Genomic DNA, 18738 nt, shown 5'->3' with positions numbered 1-18738 from the left:
CCAGTTTTTTGGAAATGCACATGAAAGTATTATGTGCTCAAGTATGTGTGCCACCTACTCTCTTATGATCAGAAAATTAGATAGATAGATAGATGGATAGATGCAAAGATAGATAAAGATAAGTAGATATGGAAAAGATGGATATTTGATAGAATGATATGGGAAATGTTGTAAAATGTTAAAATTGGAAGATGTGGGTATCTGGGGAAGGAGTAGTTTGAGTTCTCTATTTAGTGTTTGTATTATTTTTGTATCTGTCCTGTAAGTTTGAAATTATTTCAAAATAAAATGTTAAAACAATAATGTGGACAATATCAGACACCTTTATTATGGTGTAGCTTATAGAGTTAAAATTCTGTACTGTACCTTCTCATCAGCTGCCAGACTAAAGCTAAAGTTAGAGTTTGGTTCCCATCATTCAGGTCTTGCCCTCCAATGCCAACCAGGGAGAATTTGGCAGGATGCTTCCCTAATTCGACAGCATAGTTGCAGTTTTCTAGCTGCAAACACACAGAAATAAATGGTTAAAGATTTTCACTTGTTTAATCTGCATACATTTCTTTGTTGTGTATGTGTGATGCTAGGTGCTTAGGAAACAGAAACACATAAGTCACAGTTCTTGTCCTCAAATAGCTCATAGTGAAGAATGTTCAAAGGAAAAGAAAAGATCAGATTGAGAGTAAAAATGCCTTGTAATAAAAATATGTGACAACTTAATTAAGTATCTACCTTTTTCATGTTGGCTCCCAGTTTCGGGTATGGTGGTTTATTAACCTTACTCCAGTCAACAGGAACTTTAATTCGTTCATATAACTGTAAGATTACCAGGGCATCTTGCAGGTCACTAATGATTTAAAAATAATTTTATCAGTGTTTAAGATTGCTTTCCTAAAAAACAGTGACACTATATTGTCAAATGAGATGTATAAAACCACAGATAATACCCAAGATATCTTCTATCAATCTATGCTGACAAAATAGAGTTTTGGCCTTCACATTCACTTAAAAAGTATTTATTGAGTGCTTACTGTGAAGAAGGCAGTATTGAGGAGGCTGGACACACAGAACAAAAATCCATGTCCTTATATTAGAGTGAGAGTGACAGGCAATAAACAAGTTCATAAATAAATAAATAATATACTTTACGGTATATATAGGTGTTGTGAAGAAAAATGGAGTAGACAGGGGTCAGAGACTAACAGGTGGGTAGTCAGGAAAAGCCACTCTGTATTGGTGATTTTAATAGCAAAGGAGCAAGCTCTGCGTGGATGTGGGCAATGAGTATGTCAGCCTGACAGAACAGTGGACACGAAGGCCCTAAGGCATCATGGATGGTTGCCTTAAGGTTCTTCCTGGGTTTGTTTCAAAAGATAGTGTAAATGCTCCCTAGGGTCCTAGAAAGGCATTTATAACATTCTAAGACTTACAGTTAATGATAATATAAAGACTCATTCGGGATTTTGTGTATTTGGAAAATCATGATGAAAGTCACTATTCAACATTTTCCATTGTCTTCCAATTAGTTTCCAAAAACTAACATTTAGAAAATGTTTACAGCTGTAAATATTTGTGTAACATTCAACCATGAACATAAATATTTATGATAGTAATAGGAAGTCTTACGCATAGAGATGGTTTACATGGGGATTAACACCAAGAGAGTTCATCCAGTTTCGGAAGGTTCTTTCTTCACGAGTTTCTCCTATTAAGAATATTCACAAATTTATTTTCAAACACCTAGCATATGCTCATATAATGTTAACCATAAAACATTATTTTCTCTATTCTACAAAGATCTCAAAGTTTTCTCCAACATGAATCATGAAACATTCTATCTAGATACATTCTGTCTAGATGCATGCTTACTTTTTAATTTGTTGAATTTATTTTAAAATTAAAGAATACGTACTTTAAGCTTCTCATTTTTATAAAGTTTTCATGATTTCCCCTCCCCACTAACCCTTTTTAAATGATATCCCTAAATTGCCAAGCTTCAAAGTACCTAATATTATCAGTTTTGTTTATATTTTCAAAACTGCTTTGCTTACACGAACCTATAGTTATAGTAATGTAAGTTTTCCCTCTACCAGTTTCTAAAACACCAAACTACATAGGATTACTACTTTTATATGCCCATGTTAAAAATTGAATTATCTGAAATATCAAAGGCATACAATATGTATTGGAAAAAGTACCTCTGACTTTCTCCAATTTAAACAAATATTGACCATATATTATAATTTCTTTTGAGCAGGTATGTGTGAAAAGAGCTGGGACTAGTTCTAGTTACTCTGATTGCGGAAGAATGAAATACAAATACTACAAATTTAGAGTCAAATTTTGTGCATATGTTCATTTTTCTGGTGAAAGGTTTAAAAAGTTGTCTATACCTAAATATTAAAATAAAACATTGATTTCCTAAGTGATCTTAAATTAAGTGACCGTAGATTACTTTAAATGTTCCTTTGTACCAATGCTTTCTATGAGCTGCCTCTTTTAACTCAGTGCTTATGCCTACTTTTAGCAGATATTTGCTAGAGGAAACTGGATAAAGAAACTTATTAAGTCAGGATTATGACATCACTGAGGCCAATGTATTTGTCTATAATCCTACACATTAGAATTTGAAAAACCTTTGGTTACCTTCTAAAAGAGTCCAGTCAATATCCTGGTTTTCTGGCTTAGTTAGTGCAGGGTATTTATTAAACAGGTTAGCCACAAAGGCTAAGTTAAGTTTGGGGTTTCCACTGACAACATCAGCAGGGGTAACAAACTGTCTGCAACCTAACTTGTCTGCTTGTTGAAGCATACTTTCAGCTCTCTTCAAATCATCTGTTTCCTATTGAAGCAAAATAAGAAGACATTTTTAAAAGCCATACTAAATTATAGAAGCAGTTCCCTACAATGATAGGCTGAATATACAATTCTATTTTATCTTAGCCAACATGTGGTACTTATAAAATTGTTTTGAATGCAAAAAGCCCAAAAAGTTGGCTGTGCTGGATTTGCATTGCCTTGAAAATCTTCTAGATGGCGCCAGATACAGCGAACTGAATATACAATTCAATGGAGACTACACTTTCCCTCATTCTTTTACATCAAAACATATCAAGTGCTCCAAAATGTATTCATCAAATGCAATGAATGCACCACACTAATGAAAGAAGTTGTTCATGTGGGAAAAGTGGGGGGTGTGGAGTTGGGGCATATGGGAATCTCCTATATTTTTTAATGTAACATTTTGTGTGATCTATGTATCTTTTAAAAATAAATAAAAATATATAATAAAAAAGGTAAAATTCTTCAGATTTTTAAATTAGGCACTGTGGTACGTGGAAGTCAGAGAAAGATGGACAATGAACAAAGAAAAAGTCTGAGCAAAGCCTCAGAGATGAAATGAATGTTTGGGGAAGACGGAGTCTACTGGGTGGTGGTTGGGAAGGGGCAGGTTGAGAGGTACAGAAGAGTGGGAAATAACACTGGCTAGGAGTGATTACACAAAGCTATGTAGGGCCTTTAATGCAAATCAGAGCATTTTAGACTGAATTCTAGAGTCAATAGGGGATCCTTAAAGATTCTGAGGGGGGAAGAGAAAAAAGGGAATATTTTAAGAAGATCATTCAGGGAGAATTGACTGGAGAAGAGCTATATCAGAATCACAGAGAGGAGTCACTATGCTGGTGTCATTTACCTAGGCATAAGAACAACTAGTTAACAATGTCAGATAGGTCCGTTAATGCACAGGATGGCTGCTCATCCCTACCGAGAATGACTTAAACCCAAGAGTTCTACCTTCAACATAAAGAAACATAAGCAGTTACAAATTCAGCAGTATGAGAGGCAGTATAAATTGTTGATCCAGTGTAATTCCCCTAATCCTGTTGCTTCACAGGCTAGGTATGTGGATTCTGTTAATTACTAGAATGCGGTCCATACCAATGGGTACAAAGAACCACAGAATCCTAGAAACATACAGCTGTAAGAGTCTTAATAAGAGAATCTAACTCCTTTCTTTATAGATGAACAAAGTGAGATCCAGTTTTGGGAAAAAACTTATCAAAAAGTCTTTAAGCTAAAATGTAAACCATAATGTAAAACATAAGATAACTAAAAATTTAGAAAATTATATAGTCTAAAATATAAACCATAATGTAAACCCAAACAGAACCATGTTTGAAAGCTATTGCTTCAATATCTGTACATTAGCTGCAGCAAATATAATTCTAACATGTAAAAAGATCATTGCTGGGGAAGGGACAAAGTGTTTGATGTCAGACATGTGGGAGTACCCTATATTGTATATGTGATTTACTGTGATCTAAAACTTTTGTGAAGACAAACTTAATATTTAGGGAAAAAAAAAGGATATAGAGGAAGAAATGAAAGAAATTGCCCTGCCACTGTATATACTGGGCAACACCTATAGCAGTGAGGAAAGGCAAAACGTCAAAAACAAAGCTTTTTCATTTTTTCATTTTTTGATACTCCAATTTACTTTTTCTTTATTTAATTTTGCTAAATTAGTATGTATGCTACATCTAACCTTTAAACCCATCACTATATTCCATTTTGCTATTAATGGAACTTGGCAATATATTAGGCTTCATTCTGAAGAAGTTTTGAACAACAGAGAGTTTAAACTATGGCAGGGGAGGAACACTAGTGTGGGGTGTTATTGATGGAGGGCACATGGTTGGGAGGGAGTTCTCCAGGGCATGTATACAGGGTACATAAAATATTTAGAAATTTTCATAGTAGTTATAGTTAAAAACAACAACTGAAGGAGTGCTGAGCTCCTAGCCAGGGGAGCTCTATCACATTCTCCAATGGAACAGCAACATTCCCCCAAGTACAATGGCAAAGACCTTTAAAGAAGAATGGTTCAAAAATGAGTCATTGATACTGATGACTATGCTAATGAGCCTGTGTGCCTGAAATATGAACTAGGAGCTGTATGGAGCTGTAGGGTGCTTAAGAGTTACCTCCTGAGAGCCTCCACATGCTCAAATGTGGCCACTCTCTAAGCCAAACTCAGCATGTAAATGCATTACCTTCCCCCCAGCATGGGACATGACTCCTAGGGATGAGCCTCCCTGGTGCTAAGGGATTACTACCAAGCACCAGCTGATGATGTAACTAGAAAAAGACCTCGAATAAAAGGGTCAACTCAGACCAGCAGAATATCTCAGCCTACATGTAATATCAGGTGTTAAAAACTGCTTTTTGACCTTGAATAAAAGGTGGAAATGGAAAGGACAAATGAGTTTATATGGCTATGAGTCTCCAAAAAAGAGTCAGGAGGTCATTAGAGGGGTTGCACTTACTCACACCTCAGTAGGATCCCAGAGACAGCCAAAGTAGATACAACCCCAGGTATTGTTCTCCTGAGGGCTACAGAGACCCACAGGATCTATGGTCATGGCAGATGGCTCTGGAGTTCAGTGCCATGTCATATAGCCCTACTTTGCAGTTTGTGTTCCTGAGTGTGATGGATTTGGACTCAGATATGACCTTTCTACATATGCCTCTTCTGTCACTTTTACTGGACCTTGGTTGGCGCATACTCAGGAGACCTGAATCTCTGGACTGTCCATGTAGCATTCAGGCCCTAAGGCTCAGCAGAGTTTCAACTCCTACCCTTTGGATTATTGGACTTACCCTGGCCAGTTAACATGGAGGTGAAGAAGGTCAACCAACACACCAGGGAGCCAAGAGTGCCTAAAACTGCAAGCAGGAGAATTGCATCCATCATCCATATGGAATCTAAGCCCCCTCTCGATATAGAGGTGGAGTGGATATAACTATCCCAGAGTCCACAGGATGGAGGAATAGAGTACGATTTAAAGTGGACTTATTGATATTCTACTATGGAACTATTGTGATTAGTAATGGAAGAAATTGTAGCATTGATGTGTTAAAAGTGGCCACAGTAGCTGCTGAGTTAGGGAGAGGGAAGAAGAGATATGATATGGGGGCATTTTCAGGGCTTGGAATTGTCCTGGATGGTACTGCAGGGACAGATGCTGGACATTGTATGTCCTCCCATGGCCCACTTGGTGGACTGGGGGAGATTGTAAACTGCAATATAAACCATTAACAGTGTGTTACAGCATGCTTCAAAATGTATTCAGCAAAAGCAATGAATGTGCCATGATGATGAAAGAGGTTGTTGATGTGGGATGAGTGGGGTGAGTGGGGTTTGGGTTATATGGTGACCTCTTATATTTTTTGATTATCTCATTTAAAAAAAAATAAAGAGAGAAAAAAATGTCATCAAACAAATTATTAATATAATCAGGGTGCACGTCCCATGACTGTGGCTCCCCTAATTGGATTTCATGGATCAAGTGATTGTAAACATATTCATATTACCAGAGCACAATAATATTTTAGATGTGTAAATGAATCATAAAATCTATTACTATAGTTATGTTCCAAATACATGGAAAAGATTTGTCTCCAAATATTGCTTATATTGCACTTTCCTCAAACTTGCCTTATAAGGTGCTGTGAATATTTTATGCCATCATACAAACCAATAACATGATGATTTTAAGGAACACAAAAAGCTAATCTTTTTGTCTCTAATCAGCAATAATTTAAAAAGAATTCTTAAAATTGTCAATACCACTAAATGCAATTATAAAAATTCTTATATTTGTTAGAAACTGGCCATTTTTAAGACTATAGAATTCAAAAGAACACCTATACTTACATTGAAACCTGACATGTTAATGTCTATTCGTGTTTCACCTTCCTTTTGTCCTTTTGGTGCGATTTGATTCAGAAGATGGAAATAGGCTTTGGAATCCTGTAAATGAATTGAAAATATTAGGGAGATCACATTTACAGAGAATGAATATATCCTACTATCTCATATTCGAAAGGATATTTTTATTGGAGTTTTTGGGACTATGGCACAAATTATGTGTTTCCTAATTTAACCAATCTTTTCTTCAGAAAATCTCATCTTTTTGGCCTTATATTTGTCTTGAACATGGAGGCACTTGATTTTGCTGTGACTGTACAATGTACTAAAGTCCCCACGAAATTAATGCTAGAAAACACATAACCAAGTCTGTACCTTCACTGAATTACTGAAGTCATTAAGCTTGAAATAAGAACAAGGGGACAAACACAGGAAAGCAGAAATCCAGGAAGCATAGGGAAAGAGAAAATAAACAGGTTACATCATTACCAAGAACCGTATGTATTGTGGCCTATGGGGAAGAGATTAGTTATGTAAAAGATGCATTTAATTGCATATTTTACCCGTTATGATCTAAATATACTTAACAAAACAACCTTTTCTTTTGTTTCAAGCCACTGAATTCTTTCTTCACTAGAAAGCTTATTTGGAATTGCAATAAATCAAGCAAAGTGGAGATGCTCATTTGGGGTTGGAATGGGGTGTGGTGGGGTAGAAGAGGATGGGTGAATTAAGTCTGTGTGGACACTTCACAGAACACAGTTTGAAAACAACTGTGCTAGTGCAAACAATTACTAAGTTTCTTCACACATGCCAAATATAATTCTACCTCTTTATTTTACCAGAGGACAGGAAATTGAGTCAAGATGCCATAATCCCACCATATCTGAAGAACAACTTCCCAGTTCTGACAGTTTTCTATAACTGGGCCTTGAAAGCCCAGGCAGGCTCTGAAGGAGTGTTTCTCATGGAAAAATCTATAGACTATGTGCATTCTACACCCCTGGGGAAGTTGTTCAATATGCAGATTACTAGATCTAAACCCACACCTAACAAATCTTCATCCCTGTGAGTTTTCCAGGAAGCTTCATCTTGAAACACCTACCCAAGTTAGTCTGATACACAGGGCCATAAATGAGTTTAAGAATGAAGGAAATCAATTTCATGAAAGACATTGCAGAGCAATTTATGAAGTACAAGCCTAAATACTACCATCAGGGAGCATAGGATTTACATCCTTCTAACAAACTACAGTTTGAAAGTACTTTCACTTAAAATTACATGCTAAATGTATATGTAGCAGTTTGATATGGTCATGAATTCCAAAAATAGATTTTGGATTATGTTTGTAATCTGGATTGTACCTCGGCATGACTGAGTTATGATTAGCTCTTTGATTGGGCCACGTCATTAGTGCATTGAGTCTCTGTCTCTTGGTGGATGGGGACTCACAGATAAAAGGCATGGCAAAGGACAGAGGTGGACCTTTTGATGCAAGTGTTTTTGATGTTGGAGTTTTGATGTTGGAGCTTGATGCTGAAGCCTTAAACTGGAGTGCTAGGAAGTAAACACACAGAGGAGAGAGAAGCAAGACCCCGGAAGGAAGGAACCCAGGAAGCCTGAATCCTCACAGACGTCTACAGCCATCTTGCTCCAACACGTGGGAATAGACTTTGGTGAGGGAGGTAACTTATGCTTTATTGCCTGGTATCTGTAAGCTTCTACCCCAAATAAATACCCTTTATAAAAACCAACCAATTTCTGGTATTTTGCATCAGTACCCCTTTGGCTGACTAAAATAGTACATAAGCAGTTCATAATATAATACCATGCACTTGAGAAGAGCAGGTAAAGGGCATCTTCAGTAGACCAGTATTTACTTCCATAAAAGTGGCTTTAGAGGTGAAATTTGAACTTGAATATAGATAAAGTGAAAATGACTTTTCACATTACCAAACAATCCTTTGCTTTTCAAAAATATTTGAAGCAAGCTTCATTCTATAAATATTTTCTCTTGTTCATTTAAAATATGGCCCAGTGCATGAAATCATTTACGACTGGTTTTCAGGAACACAGTTAATGCATGAAGCAAAATATATCTTCCCAAATATGTGGTATAAATTAAAAGAAGGGGTAGGGTCAGTTGGCCTTACAGTTCTTGTGCTACCATTAATTTTCACAGATGAAATTAGTGGTGCAAATATCGCCTTGCTTCCTCATACCACTGGAAAAATTGATATAATCACAGAATATTGTTTTCATAGCCTTGTTGGCCCTATGGTTAGTCAGTGGCTTCTGAGGAAGATCCTCAAGTTTGCTCCCTGTAGACCAAACATGTGGATTTGAGAGAGCTTGGAGTTAGTTCATGAGAACTCTATAATCTTTGCTCTGGTATTTCTGGCCCACTCTTCCTGAGAAGCCAAATGCAACATGTGGTAAATGCATGCTACCAGGGTCTCTCTTGCCTGCTAGATTCTCCCTACTGCTCATGGTGAGCAGTAAGTGCCAAAACCCAATTCAACACCAGGAATATTTGGTGCTCTTTTAGTTTCTGGGTATTGTGTTTTAGGTGGGATTTAGTGGGAGGGCACTGGGTATGGCATAGGGACACAGACATAAATAAGACCTCATCACTATCCTCAAGGAACTCAAAGTAAAGGTGGAGGAATGTAACAGGAGAGAAACCAAATAGAAAGGTAAAGGGGAATCTTGATTCCGTTTTCTCTTCTAAGTCCTTACTAAAAGATACACTGAGGCGAAGAAAAGACAGTTAGGAATAGAACAGTCACCCCCTGTCATATATACTTCATGCTCAACAAAGAGTTGAATGTAAAAAGTTAGTACTATAATTCATTTACCCTTTCCCTCAAAATGAAAGACAAACTTGGGTGCTTGTGCTCCTTACTCGGCTCTATCTTGCTCCTGAAATCTATCATCAGAGCCAAAAGGCAACAAAGCTGGGTGATATATTGTTAGTATTTCCCCTTTTTAAGCTGGGATGACATTTCCCAAACCATTCTATCCCCCACAATGTCATGGTTTTTTCACCTTGATGTCAGCACTAAAGTTGTTGATTTTTTGCCAACCCGAGTTTTCCAAATGAAAGTTTGCCCATCTAAGCAGAAGTTCTTCTGGAGACAATTTCATAAGCTCCTCCAAAGTCTCACCATCTCGAAGTAGAGCAGCCAAGGCTAGATGGAAAAAAATCCCACAATTTATATATGATATCATAATGGTCATTACAAGTTAATTCAGTATTTTGATGCTGTTAAATAATAGAGGTGCAAAACCAAGTATGACATAGTTCCTGACTCCAAGATGTTCAGTCTAATAAAAAGGTAAATATATAATTATAAAATAAAATGATATAAAGACATGATATTAGTGAGAATTTACAGCAGTTATATAAAAGCATGTTATTTATTTTCTTTATTATTCTTCATAGTGCAAACACAAAATTAGGTTATGAATTTTACATTTATCATTTTTATCCCATGTTATATATTTACATAAATTATTCTTGTTTAATACTTTTAAAATCAGGGATTTGGGGAAGTACGTTGAAAATTTGGGAACACTAATCTTTTGATTAAAGAAGTAGAGAAACACTACAGTATTTATATATCAATATAAATAATTAACTTTTGAAGGGTTAAACATATTTTAAAGGAATATCATTCAACATTATATTTTCATAGTATCTAACATGAAAGACTACTCAATAATTTTTTTTTGTTGAATTGAATGTGTAGAATAAACCAAGGCTTTTCTTTTGGTAAGTTTTCTCATAGGAAATAGGGAAAAGCTCAAGTGTTTGCATAGAGAACTAAATCTAAGCATTATTTTAAGAAGTTGTACAGTACTTATGCAATAATTACTTCTCATAAACTGAAAGGAGATTTATACTGAATGAGAAGACTGAAACTGCCTGACTTCTGAAGAAGTCCAAGTAATACCTACATCAGGCAAATTTCATCTTTGATAGATTCTGTTTTACACTGTGTCATTTGGACAATTGGATTTAAGCAAGGGAAGAAGCAGCATGGCCATTTGTACAGAGGCCTGCTTCTGTTCCCCATCCTTAGTAACACAGAGGCTAGAAAATATTAAACAGCCTGGCACTTATGTAACCAAGTCTTCAAAGATAAATCCTTTGATGTATGCCATGAAGCAATGTAATTTTATTTTCCCCTTTCCTTCTTAAAAAAGGACTTTATGTCCTTTAACAAGACAACCACCTCAATGAAGGCCAACAATTAGAATTTTATCCACTCAGAGGCAGTTTTGATTGATAGCAGAGGTGTAATTAAGTCTTAAAAGGGCAAAAAAGTCAAGGGAGGTCAGAGGATTTTTAAAGAGTTCTAAATCTATGACAGAATATGAAAGGTGTTAAAAACGATAGGAGATGATTCACAGTAGTGGATCTGAGGGTGGTGATGGGGTGGGAGTTGTGTGGGCAGGGGAGAAGAGATTAGGACAGTTCCTTAACCTTTGTGTGCTTTTGTGACTTTACTGTAAAATAAATTGCAAAGTACCAGACAAATTTAAATTAGTACTAAAGAAGAGATTTATAATTAGGCTATATTCTTGAAAAACACAATAGCATTACCTTATGTTAATTCTAGTTATCATCTAATCAACTTAATTAAGTGAAAGCATGACAATCAGCATGTCTAAGAAAAACAAATCAATAAGCAATTTTCAAGATGGCTTTGGTCCAGTACCTTCATTCCTGCTTAATTCAATGTCAGCGAACAAACCAATTTTAATGATCTGCCAAAGCAGTCCCAAAACCAGATGAGGTTTCCCAGCTCGCAAATCCTCTGCACCAATGTTCACAACATGACACCCAATGGCAGAGGCAGAGTTCAGTGCCAAATTCAAGTTTTCCTGCAAGACAGCCAAATTACACACTTGCTTCTTGACCTTTCCCTTTTTAGCAGTCTACTTCTCCCTTCATTGAAAATAACATTCAATGAGGAAATTAATACTCTTAATTTCACTCATAAATTATCCATGAAAAACAAATTCCAGACTTTGATGTTAAAAAACAGGGCTATAACAAGTCACAGTCTTATTGCTATTGTTAGTTTTGCAGAATTCCATGGGATATATAGTTAGTATTTTATTTTTTTGGTCACTTTTGACGTATACTGACACGTAAGGAAAAGGTATAGTGAATAAAATAAATATATATCTACATGGGAGAAGTGTCACATTTCTAAAATACCTAAATAAGAGGTCAATAATATTGAATACACTTGAAAGAGTTTCAGAAGATCTCCACATCCCTCCTGCCTGAGGGAAATTTGTTATATAATAGCCTAACATATACTTGAGGGAAAAGAAAAATTCTCCATTCATTAAACATGCCAATTAACTAAGAACTTAAGTATTTTTGCTTATTGCTGCATTGTTTGAAAATAGCACTACATAATGAAAAAAATATAGGGCTTTGGAATATAGGATTTGGACTTCAGTTACAACATAGTTCATAAACCTTAGTCCCAACTCCCTTCTCTATAAATTCTGGGTAATAATCCCCAGACTCAGAACTTTAATGAGGATTATATGAGAACATATAAAGTGCAAAGCCTATGTCCTGTAGAGCAGGGCTTCATATAGTAGTTTTATGGGAGAGGAGGTGGGGACAGTGCATACCTGAATGATGAAAGGGGTAAGTTTCTTCTTGTTGATTGCTCTTTCATCAATTGTATCAGGAACTGAGAGGTTGATCATTTTACTGAAAAAAAAAAAGAGAAAGAAATAATCAATTTGCTTTTCAGGAGCCTATAAATATTCAAAAATATTTTACAGCTTATTATTATATGTCTTCGTGTAATCAGAAAAACGAACTGCAATATATGGCTTATATTGTAGTAACAAAAATGCTCCACATAAAAAACAAATGCACACATGCACGAAAAGCAAAATGTTTACTGCAGTAGAGTATCTCTGAGTAGAGGATCTGGTCATATTTTCTCATTTTAATCTTTTTGCATTTTCCTTATTCTTCATGACAATGAACAACTTGGATATTGTAAAAAATAATCTCACATTGAAAAAATTTGTCTCTTCTAGGCTATAAAATTCACAATTACACATTACCATTTATCCACAAAGAGGTAAATTAGGTGAGCATGAGATCCTTTCATTCATCAAATAATTATATGTGTGCCTAAATGATGAGCCAGGCATTATATTTGGTGCCAGTGATAAAGCGGTAAGAGAAAGCAATGCTATTTTGGTTATGCTAATATCTGTGAGCCTCTTAGAATGATTCTCTTTTGTAAAATTTGGAGTTATTCTCTAACATTTTTTTTTTAAAGATTTATTTTTATTTATTTAATTCCCCTCCCTTCCCCCGGTTGTCTGTTTTCTGTGTCTTTTTGCTGCGTCTTGTTTCTTTGTCCGCTTCTGTTGTCATCAGCCGCACGGGAAGTGTGGGCGGCGCCATTCCTCAGCAGGCTGCTCCCTCCTTCGCGCTGGGCGGCTCTCCTTACGGGTGCACTCCTTGCGCCTGGGGCTCCCCTACGCGGGGGACACCCCTGTGTAGCACGGCACTCCTTGCGCGCATCAGCACTGCACATGGGCCAGCTCCACACGGGTCAAGGAGGCCCGGGGCTTGAACCGCGGACCTCCCATGTGGTAGACGGACGCCCTAACCACTGGGCCAAAGTCCGTTTCCCTATTCTCTAACATTTTAAGTGTTTATTTATAATACTGCTCCAGTAAATTTTATTCTGAATATGTAAAACCATGCTTATTTCCATGTAAAAGTAAAATATTAAATAAATGGTACTCTATAATTATCTTTCTCTTAACACATACTGGGAAATATTTCTTTATATAAATGTACAAAAAAGGTAATATTTTGCATTTTAAAATCAGCTTATCAAATAATCAAAATAACTTCATTGCAAAAAAGGAATATAACTTTATACATCGTCCATTGTCATCTGAAATATTTCTAGCTATGTCGTTCTAAGCACTCTGTGTGTAGTGACTTACTTAAGGTATACAAGAGCATAGTGAGGTAAATTCTTAAAATGGGATTATAACAGATGTGGAAGCTGAAATGCAAAGGGGTTGATTATCTTGATTATAGTTACACAGTTACTGAGTGGCAGAGCCTCTACTTTCTGTATAAATCGGAGCATTGACTGACAAACTGTTGATAATCTTATACCATTCCTGACAAGACACTGCTGGCACTAGAGCATTGGTGGCAGAAAACATTTTCTGATGAATTAATAGATACTGACATATTGCAGTTCAACGAAACCTTAATGTTCAACTTGCTCAATGATGAGCAAAAATCGGTAACTGAGAGCTTCCCTATAAAGAGGTCCCTGATCTAAATGAGTTTTATTTATTTTTAAAAATATTTATTTATTTATTTCTCCCTAACCCCTCATTGTTTTGCACTTGCTGTGTCTGTTGGTCTTCCTTGTTTCTTTGGGAGAAAGGGGGAAATGAACCTGGGACCTCTGATGTTGGAGGGAGGCGCCTAATCACTTGAGCGACCTCCACTCCCTGCTTTTTGGTGTCTCATTATATTTCCCTCCATGTGTCTCTTGCTGCGTCATCATTACATCAACTTGCCACACCTCCCTGTTGTATTATTAGCTTGCAGTCTTGCATATCTTATTTTAGGAGGCACTGGGAACGTCTGCTTCCTGCTTTTGTTGTGTCTCTTGTTATGTTTTTCTTCTTGTGTTCCCTGTTGCATCATCTTGTTGTGTCATCTTGCTGTGCTTGCCCATCGAACCAGCTCTCTGTCTCTTTAGAAGGCACCAGGAACTAAACCAGGGACCTCCCAATGTGGTAGGCAGGAGCTCAATCACTAAAGTCACTTCCACTTCCCTGAGTTTTAGGTTAATCTTTTAGTGGTGCTTTCACAGATAATGTAGAGATGAAATAAAATAGACAAAATCTTGCCAATTTTAAATTCTAACTTTTTCCTGAGGTAAAACTGTTAAGCATCCAGAAACACATATACCTGAAGAATATTTTTGTAACTCTAGATATAAAATAAGATGATATCTTACCAAAGCACAATTCCATCACCAACAGCTTTGAACAAATCATCAGTATTTGGGTTCATTGGTATAACATGCCTGCAGTCAGGATCATTTTCCAAAGCTTTGTTTATCCAGTTGACAAAAGCATATTTTTCTTCCTCTAAAATTCAGTTGAATAAGAAGAAATTAGTTTATATTCTAGATTATGCATTTGACTCCAAATCTAAAATAGCTCTACAGCACTGCTGAATGTTAATGTGTTATGAGCAAATGGCTCTCTGAAAACCAGACACTTGAATGCAACACAGTGGCTATCCGAAGTTACAAAATTACCTAAAAGAATAGAGCATGGTTAACTGATTTTTGGAGAAGTAGTCAAAAAATCCTTTACAGGGGAGTAGATGTGGCTCAAGCAGTTGAGCACCTGCTTCCCACATGGGCGGTCCTGGGTTTGGTTCCCAGTGCCTCCTAAAAACAAAGACAAACAACAAGCAAACAAATGAAAGAACCAACTCAGGGGAACTGATGTGGCTCAGTGGTTGAGCACCAGCTTCCCACTTATGAGGTTCCAGATTAAATCCCTACTCTTGGTTCCTCAAAACAAATCCTTCTTGGAGTTGTCCTGGGTGGTGCCCCAGGGACAATTGCCGGATGTTGTATGTCCTCCCATGGCCCACTGGATGGAACGTGGGAAAGTATGGGCTATGGTGTGGAACATGGGACATGGGGTGCAGCGATGCCTGGAGATGTACTCACCAGATGCAATGGATGTGACATGATGATGGGGGAGAGTGTTATTAGGGGGGGAGTGGTGGGGTGGGGGCGGTGGGGGCGAATGGGGACCTCATATTTTTTAAATGTAATATCTTTTTAAAAAAATGAATAAATTAAGTAGAATTTGAAAAAAAAGGAAAATAAAAAAAACAAAAAACAAATCCTTTACAAATAATATTTATATACTATAGAACTCCACCATAATAAAGTTTATTACTACGCATATTTGTACCATATCTCTTGCAAGCTAACAAAGTCATACAATAAATACTTCTAATGCCTTTGTGTCAAGTATTACTCACATATATATGTCACAAAGGAATTCTACTGCATTCTTAATTAGGAGGAAATGTTTTTCAAGGGCCCTTCCTTTACACTGTAGCGTTCACCCTATTTAGTTCACTGTGTTAATCTAAGGCATGTGAAACCATTACCTGAATAGGAATGCTGTGTTCCTTCACTCGACAACTCTGAAGTTCCTCCAAGAGCACAAATCCCTTCTTTCCTGTTGATTGCTTTACGGAAGGTTTTGGCAATATCACTGCTTTTTACCTCTTGGAAAATCTATCGATTAAAATATTTGTTGATTCGCAATTAATTTTAAAACAGCCATAACAATAAGCATAGTCATTTTCTTTTATACTCTGATCAACTACATTTCTTTGCCATAGATGATGAGTGTTAAAAGATATGAAAAATTGAGCTTGAATTTTTGAAATGCTAAACAAGTACTCCAATACTACTGAAAATCAAGCATTGGAAAGTCAATTGCACACACTTGTCAAAACATTAAGTGTTACATGCACTGGATCCACTTTAAGGCAAAAACTAGTGTGGTTCAATTGTACAGGTAAGCCTGTTAATTTTCTACCAACAAGGAAGGCTGTGTTCTTTTCCGGGATAGAAAAAACTGAAAGATCTCCCTACTTTAACCATAATTATTCATGCAAAGTAATCTGAAAGTTTATTTTTCAACCAAAAAACTAGTTTGTGGCATAATGGGGTAGACCAGTAAGAGTTTGTTGAATTGAAAGTTATAGAGTAAGAAAAATAATAAGGTGGAAAATACATAAAGTAGATACCAAGAGATGACTATGGACTATGGAAAAAAGAGGTTTTTCAGTAATGGTCTTGTTTGGTCTTCTCTTCACAATAGGGAACATGACTAATGAAATTAACATTTACATTCGATTGTATAAGAGCAGGTTGTAGCAAAGCTAATTCTACATTCCAGTACAACCACTATTCTATAGGTCTGTCTACATATTTTGCATTTAGTGGAATTTACCTAACCCCAAATTTGTTTCTGATCTACATATGTGTACAGTTCTTATGGCAACTGGAAGGGCTAAATTAGCTACTGCCAAGACAAGCTATAGCAATTTTATAAAAAGCTTATTAAATGCTATCTAGAACCCTATTAAAGTGGATGCCCAAAGTGTTACTACCTCAGCATAATAAGAAATGAAAAGCTTTTTCTTATTATTATTACTGCTTTTGCCTCAAAGGTCATTTGTCATTTGCTTGTAAAAATTCGCTTGTTTCAACTACCACAATGTCAGCTGAAACTGAAAAATAAATCCAAATTTCTATACATCATGGAAAAATAGAATAATCCCAATGTAAAAAAAAAAAAGAATATCTCTCCTGTATAATATCCTGAAGTAATTATTTAGCGAAGCTCTACCAAATGTCCTGAAGCTTGGGAATGACCTTCAAAGTTATAATAAAAGTTGTTAATTTTCTGTCTTTCAAACGTTACTTGACATTCAGTTTTAAAATATTTTAGAATTATTTTAGCCAAGCTCTAAGTTCTGTTTTGTAGTTATTTCTCCTTGATAGTAGTAGAACATTGTGAGTGTAATTAACAAAATTGATTTATATATTTGAATGTGGTTAAAAGGAGGGGGCTTTTAGGTTGCATACATATCACTAGAAAATCATAAAAATATAAATACTATACGAGTGTACAACACAGTGACCCTTAATGTAAGCCACAGATTATAGTTGAGTACAAGTATAAAAATGTGCTTTCCTCAATTGTAACAAATATACCACACTAATGCAAGGTGTTAATAATAGGGGGGTAAAAAAATAATAGGGGGGTAACATGGGAACTCTATATTTTCTGAGTGATTTTTCTGTAAACCTACAACTTCTCTAATAAAAAATAAATAAGTGACTAAGCTTAAGAGTACCCAGGGTCCTCAGGATGGAAGAATAAAATACGGATTAGAGTGGACTTACTGGTATTCTACTATAGAACTATTGTGACTTTAGCAATGGAAGAAACTGTAGCATTGATGTGGTGACAGTGGCCATGGAAGTGGCAGTAGCTGAGGGCAGGGAGAGGGAAGAAGGGATGTGACATGGGGGGATTTGGGGGACTTGGAGTTGTCCTGAATGATATTACAGGGACAGATGCTGGACATTATATATCCCGCCATAACCCACTGAATGGACTGGGAAAGAGTGTACACTATAATGTAAACTATATTTCCTGCTGTGTAGCAGAGCCCCCAAATTTATTTATGAAATGCAGTGAATGTGCCACACTAACGAAAGAGGTTGTTGATGGGGGAGGAGTGTGTGGGTTGGGGAGTGGGATATATGGGAACATCTTATATTATTTAATGTTACAGTTTGTGTGAGCTATGTATCTTTTAAAAAAGATAATAAAAGAAAAAAGTAATAGAAGATATGTCTATCTTTGAATGTAATTCACTATATGAGAATTTGTATTTATTTTCAACTTTAGTAAAGAAATTGTTCGAGTGGATGATGAAGTTATTTGAATATAAGCGTTGGCTTTAAAAATCTCTGAAGTCAGCAATAACCCAAGACTGACTACAGTGCTGTAACTTCCCAATGAATCGTTTCAAAGCTCCCACTGTGATACTAATGAGCTCACTGATTTGTGTTGTTTCTTTTTATGAGGAAAGATTTGCTCTAACCTCTATGAACAAACTCCTGGAAAATATTTCTCAGGAAGCAATATCCACTCTCATTCTGTACATCTTTTTCTGTTTTGTTTATGGAATGGAGATGTCTTTTACTACTGTTCCAAAGCTTCAATGCGGTTCCCTCAAAGACCCTCTGCAACAACATAACTCTTTTTGACCCCAGGGTTAGATCAGCAGAAGAGTAGAGGCCAAACCAAAGAATTCCAAAAGCATATGACTTAAGAGGAAGGAAAGATTTCACAAAGAATTGCAAAAGAATATTGACTAA

General features: G+C 36.3%; 1 protein-coding gene across 6 annotated transcripts in view; it reads right to left on the bottom strand.

Moving 5' to 3' along the window:
- Positions 1-18738, bottom strand: part of PLS3 (plastin 3) — a 115873-nt gene that overhangs the window by 21184 nt on the left and 75951 nt on the right. For all 6 annotated transcript variants that reach the window (XM_058291817.1, XM_058291813.2, XM_058291814.2 and 3 more), the window contains 10 exons: positions 15942-16071; positions 14761-14893; positions 12371-12452; positions 11434-11599; positions 9758-9900; positions 6716-6811; positions 2644-2839; positions 1624-1702; positions 730-844; positions 367-500 (listed from right to left, as the gene is read on the bottom strand). In XM_058291817.1, the coding sequence (XP_058147800.1) occupies positions 367-500; positions 730-844; positions 1624-1702; positions 2644-2839; positions 6716-6811; positions 9758-9900; positions 11434-11599; positions 12371-12452; positions 14761-14893; positions 15942-16071 (1274 nt within the window). The remainder of the gene's footprint in view (positions 1-366; positions 501-729; positions 845-1623; positions 1703-2643; positions 2840-6715; positions 6812-9757; positions 9901-11433; positions 11600-12370; positions 12453-14760; positions 14894-15941; positions 16072-18738) is intronic.

The sequence above is a fragment of the Dasypus novemcinctus genome, chromosome X (assembly GCF_030445035.2).
Source record: "Dasypus novemcinctus isolate mDasNov1 chromosome X, mDasNov1.1.hap2, whole genome shotgun sequence".
In the NCBI taxonomy this organism is placed as follows: domain Eukaryota; kingdom Metazoa; phylum Chordata; class Mammalia; order Cingulata; family Dasypodidae; genus Dasypus; species Dasypus novemcinctus.
This window is presented reverse-complemented; position numbering and strand designations above follow the sequence as displayed.